Genomic DNA, 20,315 nt, shown 5'->3' on the forward strand with positions numbered 1-20,315 from the left:
CCTCTCTTGACCACAAGCTACATATGATACAGCAGGCTAGGCAATTAGCTTAGCCTATCAAAAAAGGTCTGTGTCTGTGTCAGTGTGGGGGGTGGGGCTGTCCCCCACATACAGAAATATCAGCACATCAACTTGTGGTTTTAGAGGAACTAAAGAGCTGAAAATAAAAAAAAGACAAGAAGCAGCGTCTTCCAAAAAGGATGGCAGACGTTTTTATTTCAGGATAATACCTTGCTGTAAGAAGTCCCATCACAAACACACACACAGACACACCAATCTTAATTGGAAAAATTTGTTCTGAATTGAATCTATAAAGAATAATGCAACTAACTTAGTATCTCGTTCTTTATAGTAATCACATTGTGGATCAAATGTCAGCTCTCCTTAGTCCCATGATGCTTTGGGAGCAGTAATTCAGTGGCAGGAAGCTCTTTTCCCTCAGTGTTTTTAACGTGTTCATCCAACATTGTTGCACAATCGGCTTATTATTGAATGTTTAATCTTTTATACAAAAGTTGTTGATGCCTGTAGTGCGATGAGCAGTTAAATAAAAAAAATAAATACATTTAAAAAAACACCGGCGTACATATATTACTTAACCTCTTACTCCACTGACTGTGATCCATGACAGCCGGGCATTGATTTCAGAACGGGGGAAGAGATTAAAGCCTCTCTGTCCTTTAGCTTGCTGAGCACACGCTCGGTCCATTCAACATGCTGAAACCAGGGCCCTGAATAGAACAGTGGTGGACCAATCACAGACAGGGGAGGGGTGCCTCTGTCCTGATAAAGTCACAGGGAAAACATTGAAGACTCAAAGCCAAGCCCGCCATCAAGTGTTGGCAGAGGGAAGTGTATGCATCCTCAGCTGATGTGCGTACCTACAGCCACTTCTCTCCGTCTGGTTCAAGGATCCTGGCCCGTGGATGTTTGCAAGAATGAGATACTAATTTTAAATAATGTCTCCCATATTTCATCCAAATGCTACTGTGCATGTGCTTTAGCATCTTTCTGCGACTGAAGTTGACTTCCTGCTGGCTCCCCGACTGTATAACTCACACAGCTTTTGAAAAGATGCTGAACCAGTGGGATGAAATTCTGCAGCTGCTCATGTTACTCGACTGCAGCCGAGCAAAAACCTACACGCATTAGTAAAAACACATTTCAGAAATATAACAAGCAGCCAAAAGGTTTGCCCACAAAAGTCGCTTTAATTGATTGTTAGAAATGAGTAAGGCCAGAGATGCTGCGGAAGTACAAGATGGTGTGTGTACTGCAGAGGAGGGGGGGGGGGACTACAGAGCGTGTGGTGGCGGTCTGAGGAGGGGTCTGAGGCTGTGCTGTGATAGGATGGAAGCTGCCAAGTCCCAGCCTGGAGTTGAGTTGGACTTTATTTCCCACACTGGAAATGAAGCCGACTGCATGTGGACAGGCAGCAGGATCTCTACATGTGTAACCCCACATTCCCTCCTCTCCTCAGACACGGGGTGCATACCTGGGTAAGTTTCCCCTCTGCAAATCCAAAGCATCGTTCCAACGGGAACAACTGTTATAAAGACGATAAACCCAACACCATCTTCAGGTTTCATACACATATAATCAGATATATTCAATATACAAAGATACATTCTCAATTGCAAAGGCTCAATCGTTGTCAATAAATACTGAAATGGCTAAACTGCAATAATATTTCTCTTCTCTCCTGGAGAGAAGGCGCACACACACTTGAACACACACTCTTGCGCGATGAGGACAGGCCTTCTGATACTGTTCAATACAAAGAAACCAAGGCAAAAAGAAAATAACATGAGTGCAGTGTACTACACAGGCCAGACACAAACGTCCCAATTACACCCAGAACAACATTTTTTTTGCACTCTACTCTGTGAGGACACTCTAAAAAATAGATATTATGCATAAAAGCTCATAAAAACAGCAAAGTTTGCCATCAGGAGGGGTTTTTGTCAAATAACATCCACGGGCTTGTACAAAGGGAGCAGAGCAGCGCTGCGACATCAAACATGTCCGTGTCGGATTTTTGACCTTAAACTGTCAAGACAATGATTAGTGATGGCTGTTTATGGAACCTGCAGTAAGGCTGCTTGTTTCATCATCTCACGGTAACTGCTCCAACACGTTCTCTCACACCTCGAAAATATTTCTATTCTCCAAATATGAAAGTCTAAAAATAGATCTCATCATTAAAGTAGGATTTGTCTTACAAAAAAAAGTATTATTCCAGCCAGTGGCTAACTATCTCTCTTCAACCTTTGGTAGCAAATGGAACATTCTTTAGAGAAAATATAAATACTCTTATCGCACTTGAAAAGCCTTCACCCCGGTCCTTTCCAACCTTGATACCTAAGGCATTTCTTAAAGTGTCTACAGGGTGGGAGTAGAGGGGAGAAAATGTGTTCATGAAACACAAGTCTATGGTCTACAAACTTAAAGAAGAAAAGACTTTAGAGAATCAATACTTTGTGTTTCATCATTAACGGTTTGCCTGTCCTGGAGTTAAAGCTGGGGTGAGCAGATGCGTGGAAAAGGCAAAGGAGACTACAGCCCCCATCTTACAGCTGCAGTCTGCCACCAGAGGAACGCAGGGGCCGTCATACACTGCCAAACGCTACAGGAGGGCCAAACTATGAGCAACATGGTGATCCATCTACTCGCACCGTGGAACCAAACAAAACAGCACTTTTACAGTTGGAAGGACAATGACGTCATCGCTGGTCCAGAAGAGGACAGATAGCTCAACATGTGTTCATTATTCAGAGTCATTACTAAATGATTTGTCATCAGGGTTCTAGATTGCAAATTCATAACACTGCAATATGAATTCTTCCCTCAGGACTTTCCACCTTCTGAGGGAACATGCACAAACATTAGCATTTGTGGATAAGAAGCTCGCTAAAAAAGACCCGATACTGGCCAATGTGTCGGCTGTTGGCCTGAAAACAGAGCCAAGAGGAGGTGGCAGGTCGGATTTCCTCTCAGACCACTTCAATCACAAAATGTCAAACGGTTAAATCTGGCATCTTTTGCCCAATGAAACCTTAAAGATGGCCTTTTTTTTCATCATGCTAACGGTACTGTAAAGAGCCACAGGTGACATCTCGTCTCGTTTTGGCTGCTTCGATCAACCAAACTAAAATCGAGTTGTTTGTGGGCTGCATCAAGATAAACGGATAAATGTGCAACTACATTCCGTGCAGGCATGTGGACCTCCACCTGCAAGGAAAGACAGCTGCTGGTGTTAGCACTGCTACAGCTAGCCACCTGCTAACCCACATGACATCATTTGAACACGGCTGCTGCGAACCATTAACCTCGCTGATTCCATTATACACCATTTTGGAAGTTTCTTTACTTTTGGACCTGGAAACTAAACACCAGGAGCATCCTGACTGCCTACCCCAGCTTTAAGAAGGTCAGTAGCACAGTGATTACACTAAAGCTCCAGTTTGTACCTCTCATGCCTTCCAATAAAGTCAGGTAAAGTATTAGAGATGGGATTTTCTGAAAAATAATCACCTGGTCAAGAAATGATCAGAAACTATTGTAAATTTGGTCTGTTTAAATCTTTGTCAAAAAAAAAAAACAGACAATTGTTTCATGATTCCAATTAAAAGGTCTTAAAGGTTAACCTGGCAGGGCTCTTCGACTAAGAATATTTATGGGAAGTTCTGAGCCAATCACCTGGATGTTGAGATATTTCACTGGGAAGCGTGACCTGTTGCAGGTGCTGAATTAAGTTTATTTTCGTTTTTTAAAGGACAGGCATTGCTTTTGTGTGACATTTTTAGGAAAACTGCGTGTAGCTCTGTGACGTTAACATAAAGCTAATCTTAGAGCCACAAACTGGGCTCTCACCACTACTTTGTTTTTAAATTTAAAACCCTCTGCGTGAACAGATGCTAACTGGACCGATATGAGGCGTATTCGACACAAAACAACTGGAGACTGATTGAACTGCTTGTCTTTCAAATTCAAAGTTCTGAAAGGATGAAAAACCATAAACAGAGGAAAGGATTCGATACTGACTCCCATGATTGGCTCCTGGAAGTCGGTCCATCTTACATTCTTAAAGGGCAACAGTAGAGCTGATTCAAGCGTAGGAAGCCTGCAAATGTCAGGAGGAAAATGACCTGTATTTTCGCTGAGCAAAGAAGACATAAAGGTGCTGTCCCCAAGGACAGCTTCACCTCAAATCAAGTTAAAATATTATGAGGCATTACACCAGATTGTTTCAAATCCATAGAAAAAAAAGAAAAAAGAAAAACATGCATCCAAGGTTATTGCTGAGAAAACGTTTTCAGAGCAGTCGTTGCTTATTTCTCTCATTGTTCAGGACTGAGGAAGCAAAAATAAGTGCTGATTAAACTTTTGCCATAAGAGGGGCGTCGCCCTAAACGCCTCCTCCGTGGCAGCTGTTTGAGTGAGAATGCAAATCAGACCTCAACATGTCTGTGCTCAGTCCTCATTGAGGACCTGCCAGACGATGAGGTGGCTGCGCTCAGCTTTAGCCAGGAGCGGGTGCAGTTTCATGGGGACATCCTCCGCCTCCTCCGCCTCGCCGTCCTCATCGCCTGCAGACACGCACAGTTGGCACATGCTGTCCTCCACAATCACTCATTACTCTTCTGTTGCCATCAGTTGAAGTAAACTCACCCATTCTGAAGTCAATGTAGCCTTCTCCTCCGCTCATCACCAACATGGACTTGCTTCCCTCCTGAGTTGTGGGGTCTGAGGTCCGGTCTCCGGCTGCCTCTCCTCCGCTGGATGGAGACGGACCTGCATGACCTGAAAGCAAAGACACAAACAATAAATAAAAGCAAAATACTTCAGTTTTAAATCTCTATACTTTTTACTTTTACTTGAGTAGATGTGTGCAGCAGAAGCTGTCCTCCTACTCCGCTACATTAGGCTACAATGAGCTGGTTACTTTTCTTCTTACCTCTTTGGTATTCTACGCCTCATTATTTTTATCCCCCCGCGTACGCCTCATTTTAATGTTTTATTCTGACAGAGAGAGAGACTTCCGCCAAAGGCTCTACCACCTGACTGTGTTCCACCAATCAGACGCAGCCGTGCAGTCTGGTCACGTGACCATACTCAATCTCAGCGGCGGGACGGGTTAGCTTTAGCATTAGCAGTCGTAGCAAACAAAGAAAGAAACAGATGAAAAATGTCAGAACCAGCGGTGGGAAATGAAGACGCAGACGAGGCCTCATACTGAAAGCATGTTTACCTTACAAAGAGTGAGAAACAGCAGCTACATTATGTGTCTTCTGTGTCAACCAAAACAAACGCACATTTCAGCAGAAACTCAACATCTAACTTGAGGAAACATGTAGCGCTAAGTTTCCTAAACTCGTTTTTCCCCCCATGGATAGGTGAATGTTTGTTTTTTAGGTTACATATGGGTTACATATGTTTTAAACATTTCATAAGTCTCTTTTATTTTTTATTGAAGTTCTTGAATTTACCTGGATTATTTTAATTTAAGCTATTTTGTAATTAATTAATTCATTTTAATTTATTTTATCAATTGGATGAACTCTAATTTGCCTAAAGATGATTATTTAGTATTTTTGTCTGTCTGATTGAATGCTTGTGTTAACAAATAAATCAGACGTTACTCAACAGTTACTCAGTACTTGAGTAGTTTTTTCACTGAGCACTTTTTTACTCTTACTCAAGTAATTATTTGGATCACTACTTTTTACTTTTACTTGAGTCATATTATTCTGAAGTAACAGTACTTTTACTTGAGTACAATTTTTGGCTACTCTACCCACCTCTGCTCATCTCTAGCAGAGAACCAACTGTTTCTCCCAAATTCAGTAAAGTATAAACTTTAATTTTTAAACAAAAACAACAACAAGCCTGAGAAGTTCTCCGATCGCCACTGAAGAAGTACAGGTGCTTTAAATGAATTCTTAGCAGGTGATCGGATGATCCATCCACCAGCTGCCAGTGCAGGGAGCAGACTGCTTCAGACTATCGGGATCTTGCAAGACTCCAGCTGCCTTCAAAAGCCTAAATTCACTTGCCTGGAACTGCGGTGAAGAACTTGACTGCATCCCGGTGACCGTGGAAACAGAGCTGAGCGTGAGCCATGGAGCAGTAGGGAACAAAGGTCCCAGCTGTAACTTTGTCCCCGCTGTCGTCCCCGTACACACGAACCACACCTCCAGGAAGGTTACCCGTTGCCTTTGTTGCCTTGTTGGCTGCTAATAGAACAGTGCAGGAGTGTGAGAGTGACACATCAGAACGCTCACTGTGAGAAATACACCTTTAAAATGGCAATGCACCCTATTTAAACACCTTGATAAATAATTTTCAGTTTGATTTGTTATCTTTAATACACCTGAATTTAACAATGTTTAACATAAAAAGGCAGCTAACATAGATAAATAGACATAAGAAGAAGTGACTCCAGTTCTTGCACTTACCGTCTGTCAGAGGGATGGAGATGATGACTCCATTACCAGTCCCAATCCACAGGCGATTACATGACACCATGAGAGCCGTGATCCTCACAAAGGAGAAGCCCAGTTTGCCCGTACCTGTTGGGAAGTCATACATGACATTCCAAAAAAATAGACGATATCAAGATAGAAGTCTGCCAAACCCTGTTAAACTAAAGTTTTTTATCTGAAAGAACACACTGTAGATGCCTGTAGAGAGTGAACTGACCGAGCATCTTGCTGACGTAGGGCTCGATGTCGACGTCCTGGAGGTGCTGGTAGGTGTGAGCGTGGAACAGCCTGAGAGTGGAGTCCAGCCTGATGGACACCCAGATCCCATCACCGTGCCAGGCCAGCTGACGCACCTGACTGTCCTTCCGGGGGTGGGCATCAAAAGATTTCTGCAGAGGACACAAAGGCAAAAAGCTTCAGAAAAAGAAAGAAACCAGCCAATGGCAATAAACCGCAGCGATGCTAAATCTTCCTTTACCTCTATCTTCATGGCTTTAGGCTGCACCACATAGATCTTGTTCCTGTAGCCACACCACACCTTGTCGTGGACTACAGTCATGCAGCGAATGGAGTGGTGCGGCCTCCCCAAATCTAACAGATGGTAGTTAGTCAGGTCCCACTGTCCATCTGAGGAGGCCAACAAACGGACATGCATGCTCACAATGACTCAGCTTCATCAGCTGGATAGTGTGTACAGTTTAACAGGAGGGGGGGGGGGGGGGGTCCTCACCTACTCCTCTGTGGAAAATGGCTAACGTGCCATCGGACAGACTGACCAGTACACGTCCTTTAACGTGTCTGTGGGAGAGATGCGTTTAAACAAGCTTACAACACGAGCGTAACGTAGAGCCACCACAGCAGCCGTGCGTTTAGATGAACTCACACAATGCCGAGCACAGACTCCTTCAGCTTTATCGAATGGAGACACCTCTTCCAGTGAGCCACAGAGGAGTGCACGTACACACTAGGATCAAACGTGTAATTAATCATCCAATGGAGGATTTCCAGAAGTACGGTCATGTAAATGTGGATGTGGGGCGACTCACTGTCCGTTCTGCGCCCCCAGCCACATAGTGGGCAGAACGCTGCTCATCTTCTGAGCCTCTTCTATCATCAGGTCCTGATCCTCGGCGTTGGGGTTTGAACTCACTCCGTCTTTCAGCAGATCACTCTCCCTGCTCATAGGAAACCGTTTAAAGGCAGAGTATTACTGTTTGCATGTCTGTTCATGCATCAGTCTGAAGTTGGGTTTAGAAAGTCCCCGTTTTACCAACTGCAGATTGTTTTATTGTATTTTGTACAGATATGACATCACATTCTCCAGCTCCTCCTCTGAGGGTAAAGCTGCTTTCACAGAGGAGGTGGTGGGCACTGCATCGCAGTCTATCTTTCCTCTCTTGTGTCTCTACATGGGAACTAAAAACTGGGATTTATTTTGCAGCAATGACTCGCATGCATTGTCATGGTTTATCAAACAGTAAATGGTTTCACTGTAACTGAATTTGGGAGCTCTGCACTTTGTTCATGGCTGTGATGACATACTGAGACTTTACAGTAGCATTGTGCTACCTCTGATTGTAATTAGCTGGAGTCTCTCCTGCCTGCTTGGCTCCGAGCGGATCTGTGAAGACGTGTTCCATAAAGACTCCTCTCAGGCTTTCTCTGTGGTCAGCGGGTCCTGGGCTGGTCTCTGTGGCCTCTGTGGCTTCCTCTGCTGGTCTGGATTCTGCAGGGAGGATGATTAGAAGCGTAGCAGATAAACGGGTCAGTGAGCAGAGGCTGATCATCTGGGATCCTGACAGCTCTTCTTGCTTTTTACCTGGACACTCTGCTGTCTGGGGAACAGCTGTTGCTCCCTCAGCTTCGCAGCCCACCACTGTGATGCCCCCGAGAACGCCGTCGCCTACTGAGCTGCTACTGTCAGCCGTCAGGCTGCCATCTCCCACTGCTCCGGCCTCAGAGTTTGGACATACTTCCTCTCCGGCTGGGTAGTCTGTCTCTCTCGCCCCTGAACATTAACATCCCACATAAGGGAGTTAACAGAGAAATCCCACAGAGTGCCGCTGAACTCGAGATATTTGAATTTTTTCATATTCATTCACTGACCTGGAACACTAGAGATGCAAAGAACATGCGAGTCACAAAGAAAGAAGCTCTCCAGGATGTTCCCAGGCTGGTTGGCGTCAATGACTACAACTTTAGAAGTGGACTGGGTGCTGGTGCAAATCCACACCAGTGATGACAGCTCGTCCTGGTGCTGCAGCTCCTTCTGCTGCTCCTGCACAGACGACAAAATCAAAGCTGAATTTTTAATCCTTCTCTGCCATTTAGGTTTTGATTCATATCCCCACATGCAAAGTTGTGTGTGTATACCTTAAGCTCTTGATCGAGTTTTTCCAGGCTACTCTGAGATCCCATCTTCCTTTTCGGGCTCTCTGGGCCCGACACGTCGCTGTAAAACACACTGGCTCCCACTATTGAACCTCCATCTCTGGTTTTCCCCCCAGATAAGTTCACACCAGCAGCACACCACAGCTGAAGCAAGGACACACGAGTCAAATACCATAACACACCAATGTTTTAGTAGAAGACAGACGGTAGCTTTTGACTGCGACATCTGGTTACTCGCCAACATCAGTCACACTGGCCAAAAATAAACAAGCAACTTGAAAATTGATCTCAGGAAACACCTTCATAGAAGCATCTTTCTCATCCAATGGTCTGAGGAAGACGGGAACGGGGAGATTCTTCATCTTGCTCTCCATCTGACCACCATTGGCCTGAAAAGTCCAAGATGGAGCAGTAGTGTTATGGCTCACTCCTGCTGTAGCTTACATGCAGAGTAATTCCACTTCATACACAACAACACAGTGGGTACACAGAAAGTGCTGCTGAAGACATTTTGGTGCTCGGGGTCCTACTTTGTGTTTCTTGGGCAAACTCCAGCCGTACGCCTGCACTCGGCCATCCTCCTTCTGGACGTGGGCTTTGACCTGCTGGTACTGAGCCCTCTTCTGCTTGCGTCTGGACACGTGTTCGGCTGGCTGTCTGCGGGACAAAGCAACAGCTCACTCACAATCAAGTCTAAAATTGAGTGAAACAGTCTTTTACTATTACAATGAAAAATAGAGGGAAAAAAATGCTTTTTTTTTTTTTTTAATGCATTCTTACAAGTCACATCGATTCAACATAAGCTGTAACAAATATCTGATTCCTTCATTTCAATTTCTTTTAGCTTACTTTGGTTTTGTTTGTGTTTTCGGCTTTTTTCCTCTACTTTTTTCTGTTTTCTTCTTTCTTCTTTTTCTGTCCTCTGTACCACTGCACTGAGGTTCACTGAGGTCAATTTTAGCCCGTTGATTGGACACAAACTATTTCTATGACCATCTCCCCCTGGGCTTTTTTAAATTGTTGGTCATTTTGTTAAGTTAGGAATGTTTTGCTTCTTAAAGATTCTATTAAAATAGTGGGAAACGGGGCGGTCGGTGGCGTAGTGGGTTAAGCAGCCACCCCATGTTCAGAGGCTGCAGTCCTCGCTGCAGCTGGCCCCGGTTCGAGTCCCGCACCGAGCGGCCCTTTGCTGCATGTCTTCCCCCTCTCTCTGCCCCCTGCTTCCTGTCTCTCTCCAACTGTCCTATCATTAAAGGCATAAAAAGCCCCAAAAAAATACTTAAAAAAAAAAAAAAAAGTGGGAAACATTTTCATAATACACATTATTCTACTCTACTGAACATTAAAGCAAATCTATCCATTTGCAAATTTTTTAGTAATGCCGCCATGTAATAATCAGCTGTGGAGGTTTCATCTTGATATCTGATAATTAAATGGTGCGTTTCAGTTCCATATATATATATGGCTTTGACATCTCATATCATAAAGACCTTGGAGAGACTCCTTGTTCATCGCATGAGATTGCAGGTTGCTGAGGCTCTTGACCCCCTCCAGTTTGCCTACCAGAAACATATAGGAGTGGAAGACGCGATTCTGTACATGCTGCATCGGGCAAATGCTTCTCTGGATGTACCTGGTTCATATGTGAGAATCATGTTCTTTGACTTCTCCAGAGCCTTCAACACCATACGGCCTCCCATACTGAAAGACAAGCTTCTAGGTATGGGTGTGGCCCCCTCCCTGACATCGTGGATTATAGACTATCTGACTGCCAGACCACAGTATGTCAGGATGGGGAAATGTGTTTCTGGAACACTGGAATGCAGTACTGGGGCTCCGCAGGGCACTGTTTTGGCTCCTTTTCTTTTCACCCTGTACACATCAGACTTCAGGTACAACTCAGAGTCCTGCCACATTCAGAAGTATTCTGATGATACGGCTGTTGTGGCATGTGTGCATGGTGGACAGGAGAAGGAGTACAGGGACCTTGTGGAGGCCTTTACTGACTGGAGCAAAAATAACTGTTTGCTCCTGAACACCACCAAAACCAAAGAGCTGGTGGTGGACTTCAGGAGATCTAAAACTCCATACCAGTCAGTCTGCATTGGTGGAGGGGAGATAGAGACTGTTCAGACCTGCAAATACCTGGGGGTGGTGCTGGATAATAAACTGGAGTGGTCTGACAACATAGATGCAGTGTACAGGAGGGGCCAGAGCCGTCTCTTTTTCCTGAGACGGCTCAGGTCCTTCAATGTCTGCAGTGATATGATGTGCATGTTTTATCACACTATCATTGAGAGTGCACTGTTCTATGCTGCTGTCTGCTGGGGGAGTTGCACTACAGACAGAAACTGTAGGCGCCTGGACAAACTGGTGAAAAAGGCTGGTTCTGTTGTAGGCAGAAGGCTGGACCCTCTCAGTGCTGTGGTGGAGCAATGGATGAGGAGGAAATTGTATTCTGTTTTGGAGAACAATAAACATCCTCTCCACAGCATCCTGACAGGACAGAGGAGCAGCTGCAGTGAGAGGCTGCAGGACTGAAAGCTTCAGGAGGTCCTTTGTCCCCACAGCCAGAAGGCTTTATAACAGTGACTGCTGACTTTGATGTTTTTCTCAAATTAATTTATTTATGTATTAATTTATAACCATTATTATTGTTGTTATTGTTCTAATATGCAATCATTAGGCCGTAAGGTGAACCTCGAAAACTCCTTCAGAACACCAGGCTTGTTCCACGCTCTTCGTACCAAACACGCTTCAGCTCATAAAAAGATTGAGTTATGTTGAGGTTTAAAAAAAAGTTTCGCCGCTCAGAACACAGTACTTTTTTAGTTCGCAACGTTTAAAGGAATAACTAGTCCCTGGCAAGGCGTATGTACATATTCGGCAGGCGTAATAACAGTTTGGCTTGCGAGAGGTGCCACGGTTGAGACCTCATCAGAATGGACGAATCGGATAGCTGGAATGTCAGCTGAGCTGGTAAACAGAAACAGCACCGCAGTGGCAGCGCGATCATCCAGCAGTACCGAAGAAGACGAAATTTCGACCGAAAGATTTGTTACATGCACATATCTTCTGTTAAGCATGAGGAAATTTCATGAGGAAATTTCACCTGCACAAGGTGGAATGGAAGGAATCAGAAGGAACAAATAAAGAAGCACTTGCTGAGTTCTTATACGATGCGTGGCCACATGCTGATCTTACAGCAGTGGGAAGAAACCTCAGCTTGTACATAGCACATCAACACCAATGTCACTGTGTGACTGTACTGGAAGGTGTGCAGTCTGTTCATGCTGTGGAAGACCTGCAGTGTGACCACGAAGAATGTGACACAAGGGTGTTTTTGCATGCACAACATGCTGCACAGGAACATAAGACTCATTATTAAGAGCCCTGACACTGATGTAGCAGTCATTGCTGTGAGTCTGCAGAAAGAATTGCCATGCAGCTTGTACTTTTTCACAGGGACGGGCAACAGAACACGCATAATGGACATTACCAAGGTGTCATCAGCTCTCGGAGCCAGTGTGTGTTCAGCCTTGATTGGGATCCATACATTCACTGGGTGTGACTCCACAAGGCAAAAAGAAGACATTTGCTGTGGCATGCGAGAAAGATGTCTACCTGAAGGCTTTCAGAAATCTGGGGACTGAATTTAACTTGGACCACTCTACATTTGCATTACTTTGCAAATATGTATGCCATTTGTACGATCAGCCAACCGCAGAAAACATCAATGAGGCTAGGTACAAAGCTTTCTGTATGGCATCATCAGCCTTGCCAGAATTATCTATCCCCCCCAATAAGTGATGCCCTCCACCAGCACTGCAAAAGGGCAAATTATCAGGCTAAAATAATGAGGTCATGTGTAAAGCAAAAGATTGGCGCTCCATCTCCCACTGGACATGGTTGGCATCTGGAAGATGGAAATCTTGAAGTGACATGGATGACAAGAAATCCAGCCCCTGTTTTACATGTCATACACTGTGGTTGCAGAGGGAGTGCCTGTGAGACAAAGAGATGCTCCTGTTTCTCTGCAGGACTCTGTTGTACAGACTTGTGCAGGTATTCCAGCTGTTCAAACACCACAAAGGAAACAGAGGATAAAGAAGATGACAGCTGCCCTGACACTGACAGGGGGGAATAGTGTGTGTGTGCGCGCGTGTTTTTTTTTTACCTCTATTCTATTCTATTCCATTTGTATCATTCCTTTTATTATGGTTATGTATATATGTATATAAGTTTATGCCGGTTGATGTGTTTCCCCTACTTGTTTTGACTTTTTTATGTGTTGTATAGTTATTAGTGAATACATCAGTAAATGAAAACCTGAATGGTCCTTATCATTGATAATTAGAATTATTTCCATTCATTAATAAAAAATGACAACATGAAAAGGTAACCTTATCATCCACTTGCACAATAGTTGTTTGTACTATAAATAAAGCACTGTTTGGAATCAATTTAGCCCACGTTACAAACACGTGGATGGTTATCAATAATTATTGGAATTCCATTAATTGATCAAAATGACAACATGAAAGGTCACTTGCATAATTGTGCTTCGTGCTGTAAATAAAGCACTATTTCGAATTTATTTGGCTCAATTCAGAAATACATGAATGAGCATTATCGTTGATAATTATTATTTTATGTTCACTTTAAAATGATATTTTGCGAGATTCCTTTCTGTAGGTTAGATTTGACAGCACCTGGCAGGTTGTCATTTTTCCAGTTTGTTGTCGTAAATCGGCAACGTGATTGGTCCAGCGCGGTCACGTGGTGTCTTGTAACGTCAAAATCGTCATTCAGCCCTGCGGAAAATATTTCTTCAGAAAACGTCTCGGTTTAAAAAAAGTACAGGATTCTGTGACGCGTAACTTTTTTTATATGTGCAAAATAACTTTGTCATTTTTATCAGCGAACGGGCATGTAGTTCGGAGAGCACGGAGCGAGCCTAAACGAAAACGGGGTTCACCTTACGGCCTACATTGTAAATATTAAATAATAATAATAATAATAATAATAATAATTTGAGCTACTTGACTAATTTGAATTTCTCCCACTGGGGGGGTGAATCATTTGTTTTCCTATTCTATGTGATATGATTGGTTTGTTTCTGCAAAGGTCACCTGTAGGATCCTGCAAACAGGTAGTTATATGAGAGTAAAATCAAATGAAAAATTAATCTGTACAGAAATTAGAGCTTTTTGCAGCTCAACTAGACTTAAACAGAAGTCAGTGATGTCCAGTTGAAATACCACACACTTTAAAGAAAACTCTTACATAACTGGACTTTTTTTTTCCATTTTCAGTCAACAGACCAAAAAGGTATCTGAGCTAACGTGTCGAAGCCCCTTCGGCATGCATCCACACTTACTCCTCATTGAGGAAATCAAATGCTTTGCTCTTGTCACTGGGCAGCTGCTGCAGGGTGCTGCTCTTCTTCTTGACGGATGGCTGAATCTGAGAGGTGGGTGCGTTGTACTTGACGTTCACGGGGGCCTCCACCGCCGGCTTCTTGTTTGCTCCACCCGACGAGCTAAACAAACGGCTGAAACTGGAGGTGTAAGGGCGGGGAAGTCGGAAAGAAAAAAAAAAAAAGGAGGGAAAGGGGGGCGGGGGGAAAGCACACAGACAAACATATAGAGGAGTGGACACAAGCAGTAGCTCCAGCAGCAGAGACATTTAAGGATAAAAGGGTTCCTTTCCCATGCTACACACCATGCTAGCTGCTAGCTTTCATCCAGATACTTAAGCTGAATATACTGAGACACATATTCCCATTAACCTGCCCTGACCTAATGAAACTTTGAGTGGCTGTCCACTCAGAGAGCAGAGATTACAGGTTAATTATATGCACTGACTAGGAGGTTAGTGAGCAACACAGAGCAGACCAGGCTTGACGCAAAGAAACTTAAATTCCCCATTTTTCTACAGTAAGTGCAGGTATTTAACGTTTTACATACAGCAGCTATTGTTTCACCATCTAAACTTTGTAGCTGGTGTGTTCTTTACAAACACAAAATAAGCACTGTTAAGAACAAAAACCCCTCATACTGCGTTCCCTCCCATCCCAACACACCTCCTGCAGACACCACAGCATCAGGCAGAATGTTGAGGGACACACACAAACAGGGCAGAGATGGTAGAGTTTTAGCAGATGGGCTCCTCCTCGTCCTGCCTCAAGAAACAACCCTCTTCAAACCAAACCAAACTCATTCCTTAGAAAACTCGACAAAGGAGAGCATGGATAAAGAGGCCTCTGCCAAGTTAGCTGTTTACAACTTCCTTTATTTTTTTTAGCCAAACATTCAAAGACTCATCTGACAGCAGAGGAGAGCCGTTGTCTCTGATCTCAACTAAGAGTTTGTTATTGGCATGAAAACATTCCATTTCAAACCAACTTTACCTACATCCTGGAGAAAAGTACCGCACATCAAAAGAAAAGCAACAAAAAAAGACATAAATGACAAAGGAAGTTGATAGTTAGAGCTCAAAAGAAAAGAAAAGAAGAACTTACAATTGCCAGAGGCTGGATTTCTTCTTCTCTGGAAGAGATGGATTCTCCTTTGAAGCCCTGAAAATGGAAAAGAAACTAAATCTAATTTTACGGCACCTGCATTCCTACTTAAACCTTCCGACAGCCCGCTTGTGTTTTAGCATTATTTTAATCTTCTGTGTGTGTGTACATGAGACCCATGAAACCAATGTTAACAAATGTCTGGTTCGCAGGTGAATAACTGCTATCAACACGGTTTCTGCTGAATCACCGGATCATTTCTGTCCATCTGACAGCTTCCTGCAGCTCCATCAGCCTCTCCTTATACTGGTTCCTCTCCATCAGGACTCTGGCCATCTCCACCCTGGTGAAGCGCTTCCTCTGGGCTGTAGGCACGTCACTCTGCAGGTCAAACACATTTGAATAACTTTCACTTGGAGCTGCTCACACTTGAAGCTTCTTAAACATCTTAAAAACATTTTCAGCTTCAATTCCAACAAGACTATCTAAAGCACACACAAAGAGTGTCGTGGACTCACATCATCCTCGTTGTCGTTCCTGACCTTGTGTTTGACATCTTCCAGTTCTGCTTTAACTCTGCAACAGAGCACCCAACCAAGCCTCTTAACAGTGTACGTCCAGATGCAATTTGTCAACTGATGAGCACCGACTTTGAGACCAACTCACTTCTTGAGCTCCTCTTCTAATTCTTTGTTCCTCTCCTCCAGTTTGGTCTTGGCCTGACTGACAGCATCCAGCTCTCCTCGCAGAACCTCCTTCTCACACGACAAATCGTCCACTTGAGCAATCAGGTCGTTCTTCACCACATTCAGAGCGTTTCTGTAAACAGATACGCATGCTTACTGTAGTTCAGGGATGTCCTCGAGGGCCACTGTCCTGCAGGTTTTAGATGTTGCCCTGCTTCAACACACCTGATTCAGATTAAATGGATCTCTTCAACAGATTGTTAAGTTCTGCACAAGCCTGTAAATGATGTCTTGATCTGCATCAGGTGAGATGAAGCAGGGCAACATCTAAAACCTGCAGGACAGTCCTGCTGTAGATGAACATGTTCACGCAGCTCCTACATTAACCACAAGATGGCAGCAGTGTCCTGTTTCTTAACATTGGAAAAGGAAAGACATTTGTGATCCTCAATTCAACCGTTTTAGTTTTAATATGAAACATGTCGTGCCATCATCACTCCTGTCCTTTGATTGAATAATCTTGTTCCACAGTCCAGTCCAGCAGGCCAGAAGGGAAGTAATCCGACTCAGCAGCAGGAGTCATCAGTAACTGTGGTCAAACTGTGGGAGCCTGGTTTAAATTTGGCTTGTGGATACTGCTGTGTGTGCTTAGATGACAGAAATGTTCTTAAGCGAGAATAGTTTGTTATTCATAGATACAGTCTTTTGAAACTAATTAAACACAAGAATCCAGAAACGGAGAACATCAACACAACGCTGGTGTTTTGCACTCAGTCGACAGTGAGGATATTGTTTCTTTCATGTTAAGGTCCTTCGTTCCTATGAGAAAAGTTATGAAGAACACTAACTTGGTCTCCAGCAGCTGGGTGTTCTCTTGGATGAGGTGTTCAACTTCCCGACCCATACCTAAAAGTGATCAGAAATGAAAGAAAGGAAAAAGGAAGCTTCGTGATCCCATCCTCTGCTCTATTATCAAATGAGAAAATCCATCAATTCAAACAATGCCATTACATGTTTCAATATAAACTGTCCTAAATAGTTGCACAACACTCTCCGTCTTACCTAAAAAGTTGTAGTCTGAGTCATGCAAAGAATGATCAGAGAGGTTTATTAAACTGTTGGTTAAATTGCCTCATTTGAACATTCCTAATCAACAGTTTCACTGTCTTTTACAATACTATGGTGTCAGTAATGTATTCTAGGCACCTATAACAAGAGCTACAATGGAAGGGACAGAAGTGAAGACGACACCGAGCTGGTCAATAGATGTCAAAAATGCTGATCCGCATTGAGCCGACAGCCAAAGGCAAGACAATTCAGAGAATTCAAGAGAGGAGAGAAATGTTTGTGTAAAAAAAAAAAAAAAAAAGCAATGACCAAACTGTAAGTCATGACAGATTCTTACCCAGCAGGTCGGCTCCTTCATCCACGTCTCCAATGAGGTCGTTTCCTGCAGACGACAGCTCCTCAAAGAGAGAGTCAGTGTTGCGGTCAAATGCTAGATTCTCTACACCAGCTTTAGTTGGTGTGCTGCACGGGGAGGATATGGCAAACAGGAGAGGGAAAAGCATGATTAGCACAAGGGCAAAATAAGCATATTACCAAACTTTGCATTTGCTTTTACCCTTTCCAACCGATTCATACCAGCTGGGATCTGACAAAAATGTGGGCAAACAGCAGAAAGTTGTGTTCCAGTTACAGTGTTGATGTGGATAAATCCACCTAAAAATGAATCAAACAAATGCACTTCTTGGCCTTTCAACCCCCAAAATTACTGTTGTGGTTGAGTTCACTTTTCTCCTTTGCTGACATCCAAAGTCAGTCCTGTACCTTGTTCCTCTGCAGCCATCGAGGTCCATGTCCAGTTCTGGAGTTGACTCTATGATAGCCTGCACCTCAGTCTTCTCTGCATCATCTGTTCCATCTAGAACAGCCCGCAGAGAGACACTTTAGGCTTTTTTCAGTACTACTGGTCCTACAGAAGCAACAGACGGGGGGATGTAACTGCAGTACTGACCGTCACTTTTCAGAGGTGTAGTGGCAGACTCCTGCTGTCCTTCCTGCACTGCTGATATGTTCTTACTACCCTCTGGTTTGCCACTCTTCCTGTCCAGATTCTTGCTGAGCCCATCTGAAGCTTCCTGTCCCTGTAGACGGGACTCCATGGCAACATCTGAGCCTGCAGTCAACGGCGATGTAGAAGAGGCAGGCCCTTCTCCAAGACTGGACATATCACGAGGAGACAGTGGCGTCGTGGGCTGAGAACTACTGCCGGGCGTTGTAGGCGTGTTTGATTTTGAGGTACCACCCTGAGAAGACAAGGGAGTGTTGGCTTTGGACCTTCCGTCATTCCCGCTTTTGGAAACACTTCCCTGATTGGTTGGTGTGCTGGACTTGGAGCTTCCACGGTGCGCGTGGGCTAGTTCATCCTGATGGTGAAGGGAAAGAGGTGAGGGTCAGGACACACAGAGGAATGCAAATTCATTCATTTTCAGCTGGGAAAGTTATGACCCAGCAAAGCTTATACATTATCCTCACATCATCAATAAATCCAACATGAAACACGGCTGTGTTTTCCCCTCAAATTCTTTAGGTCTGGAGGTCCCATTTGTTCTTCTTTTATTGGGAAAAACAATTTTCAGGGACATGTTTGGGAGCCTCCAGGCGGCTCCTAAATTAAACCTTTGTGTCGTTGCTAGGAAAGCTTCAAATGGGCTGCGATGTGTCAGAGGTCCTCTAAATTACTGCACAACAAGTAGCTGCAAGCAAATCTAAAAAGGACAAACCGTCTGCTGACCAAAGACCATCTTACTCACCTGTTTTGTCGGTGCATTTGACCAGGCCTGAGAACAATTCCAGGGGAAATAACGCAACATTATATGCAAAACATGACACAAATCGTAACACAACATGCCAACTTGGTTCTGAAACAACTTGGTTTGACCTTGTGCGCTGAAGTCCACAGAACCAACTCAAAACGTCCAACAGCACAACCGTGGACCAAATAACTCATTAAATCATTAAAAGAAAAAAATCATTAAAACCGCTGAAGTTTGCGTTTCACCACGTTATTGTTTAAGTTGAACAGGTGAGCATCATGCACTGAACACACCAGGAAGCACAATCTGATGTAAATCACACACATTCTTCAGCTCAACTACAGCAGAACATGGTTAGTTTGGTGGATACGGATGTTATCGTCTCTCCATGAGAATCGGGTCTACCTGCGGCTCAGCCTGCCGACCGGGGAAATTCTCCTGTGAGCTTCCGCAGCCCACTCTGACCGGGGAAAACACTTCCGTAAACTGAGGATATTGAAGACCGTGCTCATTAATCAGAGGACAAAAGAAGTCAAATCAATCACAGAAAACTTCAAAGCAAAAAAAAAAAAAAAAACAGTAACTTATTGGAGTAAGATTTTGTATTGTTACTTAATTTCAGAGTGTTACAATTTTTTTAGGAGAAAAACCTAAAGTCCGTTAAAAAACTGTAGTGAGGAACTCCATTTGTGACGCTCTGAAGCACAGAATGTGAACTGCTTGGTGAAAAGGTGAACTGGCATTTACAGCATCAATCTAACACTGTGGGGCTCTCTCTCTGCTTCCACTGCGGCATCCAGAGATCCCAACCCTGCCTCCCTTATTTCCTGTTAGCACCCATCACCTCTGCTCTATAAATAACAAAGTGCTGATGGAAAAGAATCAATCAGGACAAAAGCAAAGCATCTGTTTGGATCCCTCTGTCACCTTGAGAAGCACACTGGCTGTAGCACACTTCACAGCTTTCTGAAACCAAATGATTTGTTTTCTCTTCAGTGAGGATTTCTCAAACTGCCTTCTGCACCACATGCTGGCGTCACACTATTGTTGTTATAGTAGCACTGGGAGGCCAACTGGAGTGGAGCGCTGTTACCCTGCCTACCTCGGCCCTTCCCCAATATAAAACATTCCCACATGAACACACACACTAACACACGCGACACTGAGCCTGGTGAGAAGGAAGGGCTCAGTAAAGGTAAATCTTTGGAAAATGTCTGACGGTACAGTAGAACACTATGGGTGTGATGGTGTGCAGAGGCGCAGAGCTCAACACCAACATCAAGCTGCAGCCACTTTATTCAACACTGAACAGTCTCAGGTTCTAAAAGTCAACTCATTTTCCCAAACCTTACCATGCACATGTGACCCTGTACTAGTGTAAATACTACAAATGAATACTTATTAGAAGTTC

The 20,315-nt window shown here is 43.9% G+C and overlaps 1 protein-coding gene across 9 annotated transcripts in view; it reads right to left on the reverse strand.

The window, feature by feature from the left end:
- Positions 1–1,191: 1,191 nt before the first annotated feature.
- Positions 1,192–20,315, reverse strand: part of spag9b (sperm associated antigen 9b) — a 49,517-nt gene continuing 30,393 nt past the window's right edge. For 2 of the 9 annotated variants that reach the window (XM_075456776.1, XM_075456778.1), the window contains 24 exons: positions 18,103–18,514; positions 17,916–18,009; positions 17,491–17,615; positions 16,934–16,991; positions 16,066–16,218; positions 15,918–15,975; positions 15,650–15,780; positions 15,400–15,456; positions 14,257–14,436; positions 9,407–9,533; positions 9,176–9,265; positions 8,859–9,020; positions 8,592–8,763; positions 8,305–8,493; positions 8,055–8,211; positions 7,532–7,660; positions 7,369–7,449; positions 7,216–7,283; positions 6,964–7,112; positions 6,703–6,874; positions 6,459–6,572; positions 6,057–6,233; positions 4,672–4,803; positions 1,192–4,589 (listed from right to left, as the gene is read on the reverse strand). In XM_075456776.1, coding sequence (XP_075312891.1) covers positions 4,474–4,589; positions 4,672–4,803; positions 6,057–6,233; positions 6,459–6,572; positions 6,703–6,874; positions 6,964–7,112; positions 7,216–7,283; positions 7,369–7,449; positions 7,532–7,660; positions 8,055–8,211; positions 8,305–8,493; positions 8,592–8,763; positions 8,859–9,020; positions 9,176–9,265; positions 9,407–9,533; positions 14,257–14,436; positions 15,400–15,456; positions 15,650–15,780; positions 15,918–15,975; positions 16,066–16,218; positions 16,934–16,991; positions 17,491–17,615; positions 17,916–18,009; positions 18,103–18,514 — 3,303 coding nt within the window. In that variant the 3' untranslated portion in view covers positions 1,192–4,473. Of the gene's footprint in view, positions 4,590–4,671; positions 4,804–6,056; positions 6,237–6,458; positions 6,573–6,702; positions 6,875–6,963; positions 7,113–7,215; positions 7,284–7,368; positions 7,450–7,531; positions 7,661–8,054; positions 8,212–8,304; positions 8,494–8,591; positions 8,764–8,858; positions 9,021–9,175; positions 9,266–9,406; positions 9,534–14,256; positions 14,439–15,398; positions 15,457–15,649; positions 15,781–15,917; positions 15,976–16,065; positions 16,219–16,933; positions 16,992–17,490; positions 17,616–17,915; positions 18,010–18,102; positions 18,515–18,901; positions 18,929–19,309; positions 19,391–20,315 lie in introns of all 9 variants that reach the window. The other 7 variants (XM_075456773.1, XM_075456772.1, XM_075456771.1 and 4 more) reach the window with 7 other exon arrangements.

This window comes from Odontesthes bonariensis, chromosome 23, assembly GCF_027942865.1.
Source record: "Odontesthes bonariensis isolate fOdoBon6 chromosome 23, fOdoBon6.hap1, whole genome shotgun sequence".
NCBI lineage: Eukaryota > Metazoa > Chordata > Actinopteri > Atheriniformes > Atherinopsidae > Odontesthes > Odontesthes bonariensis.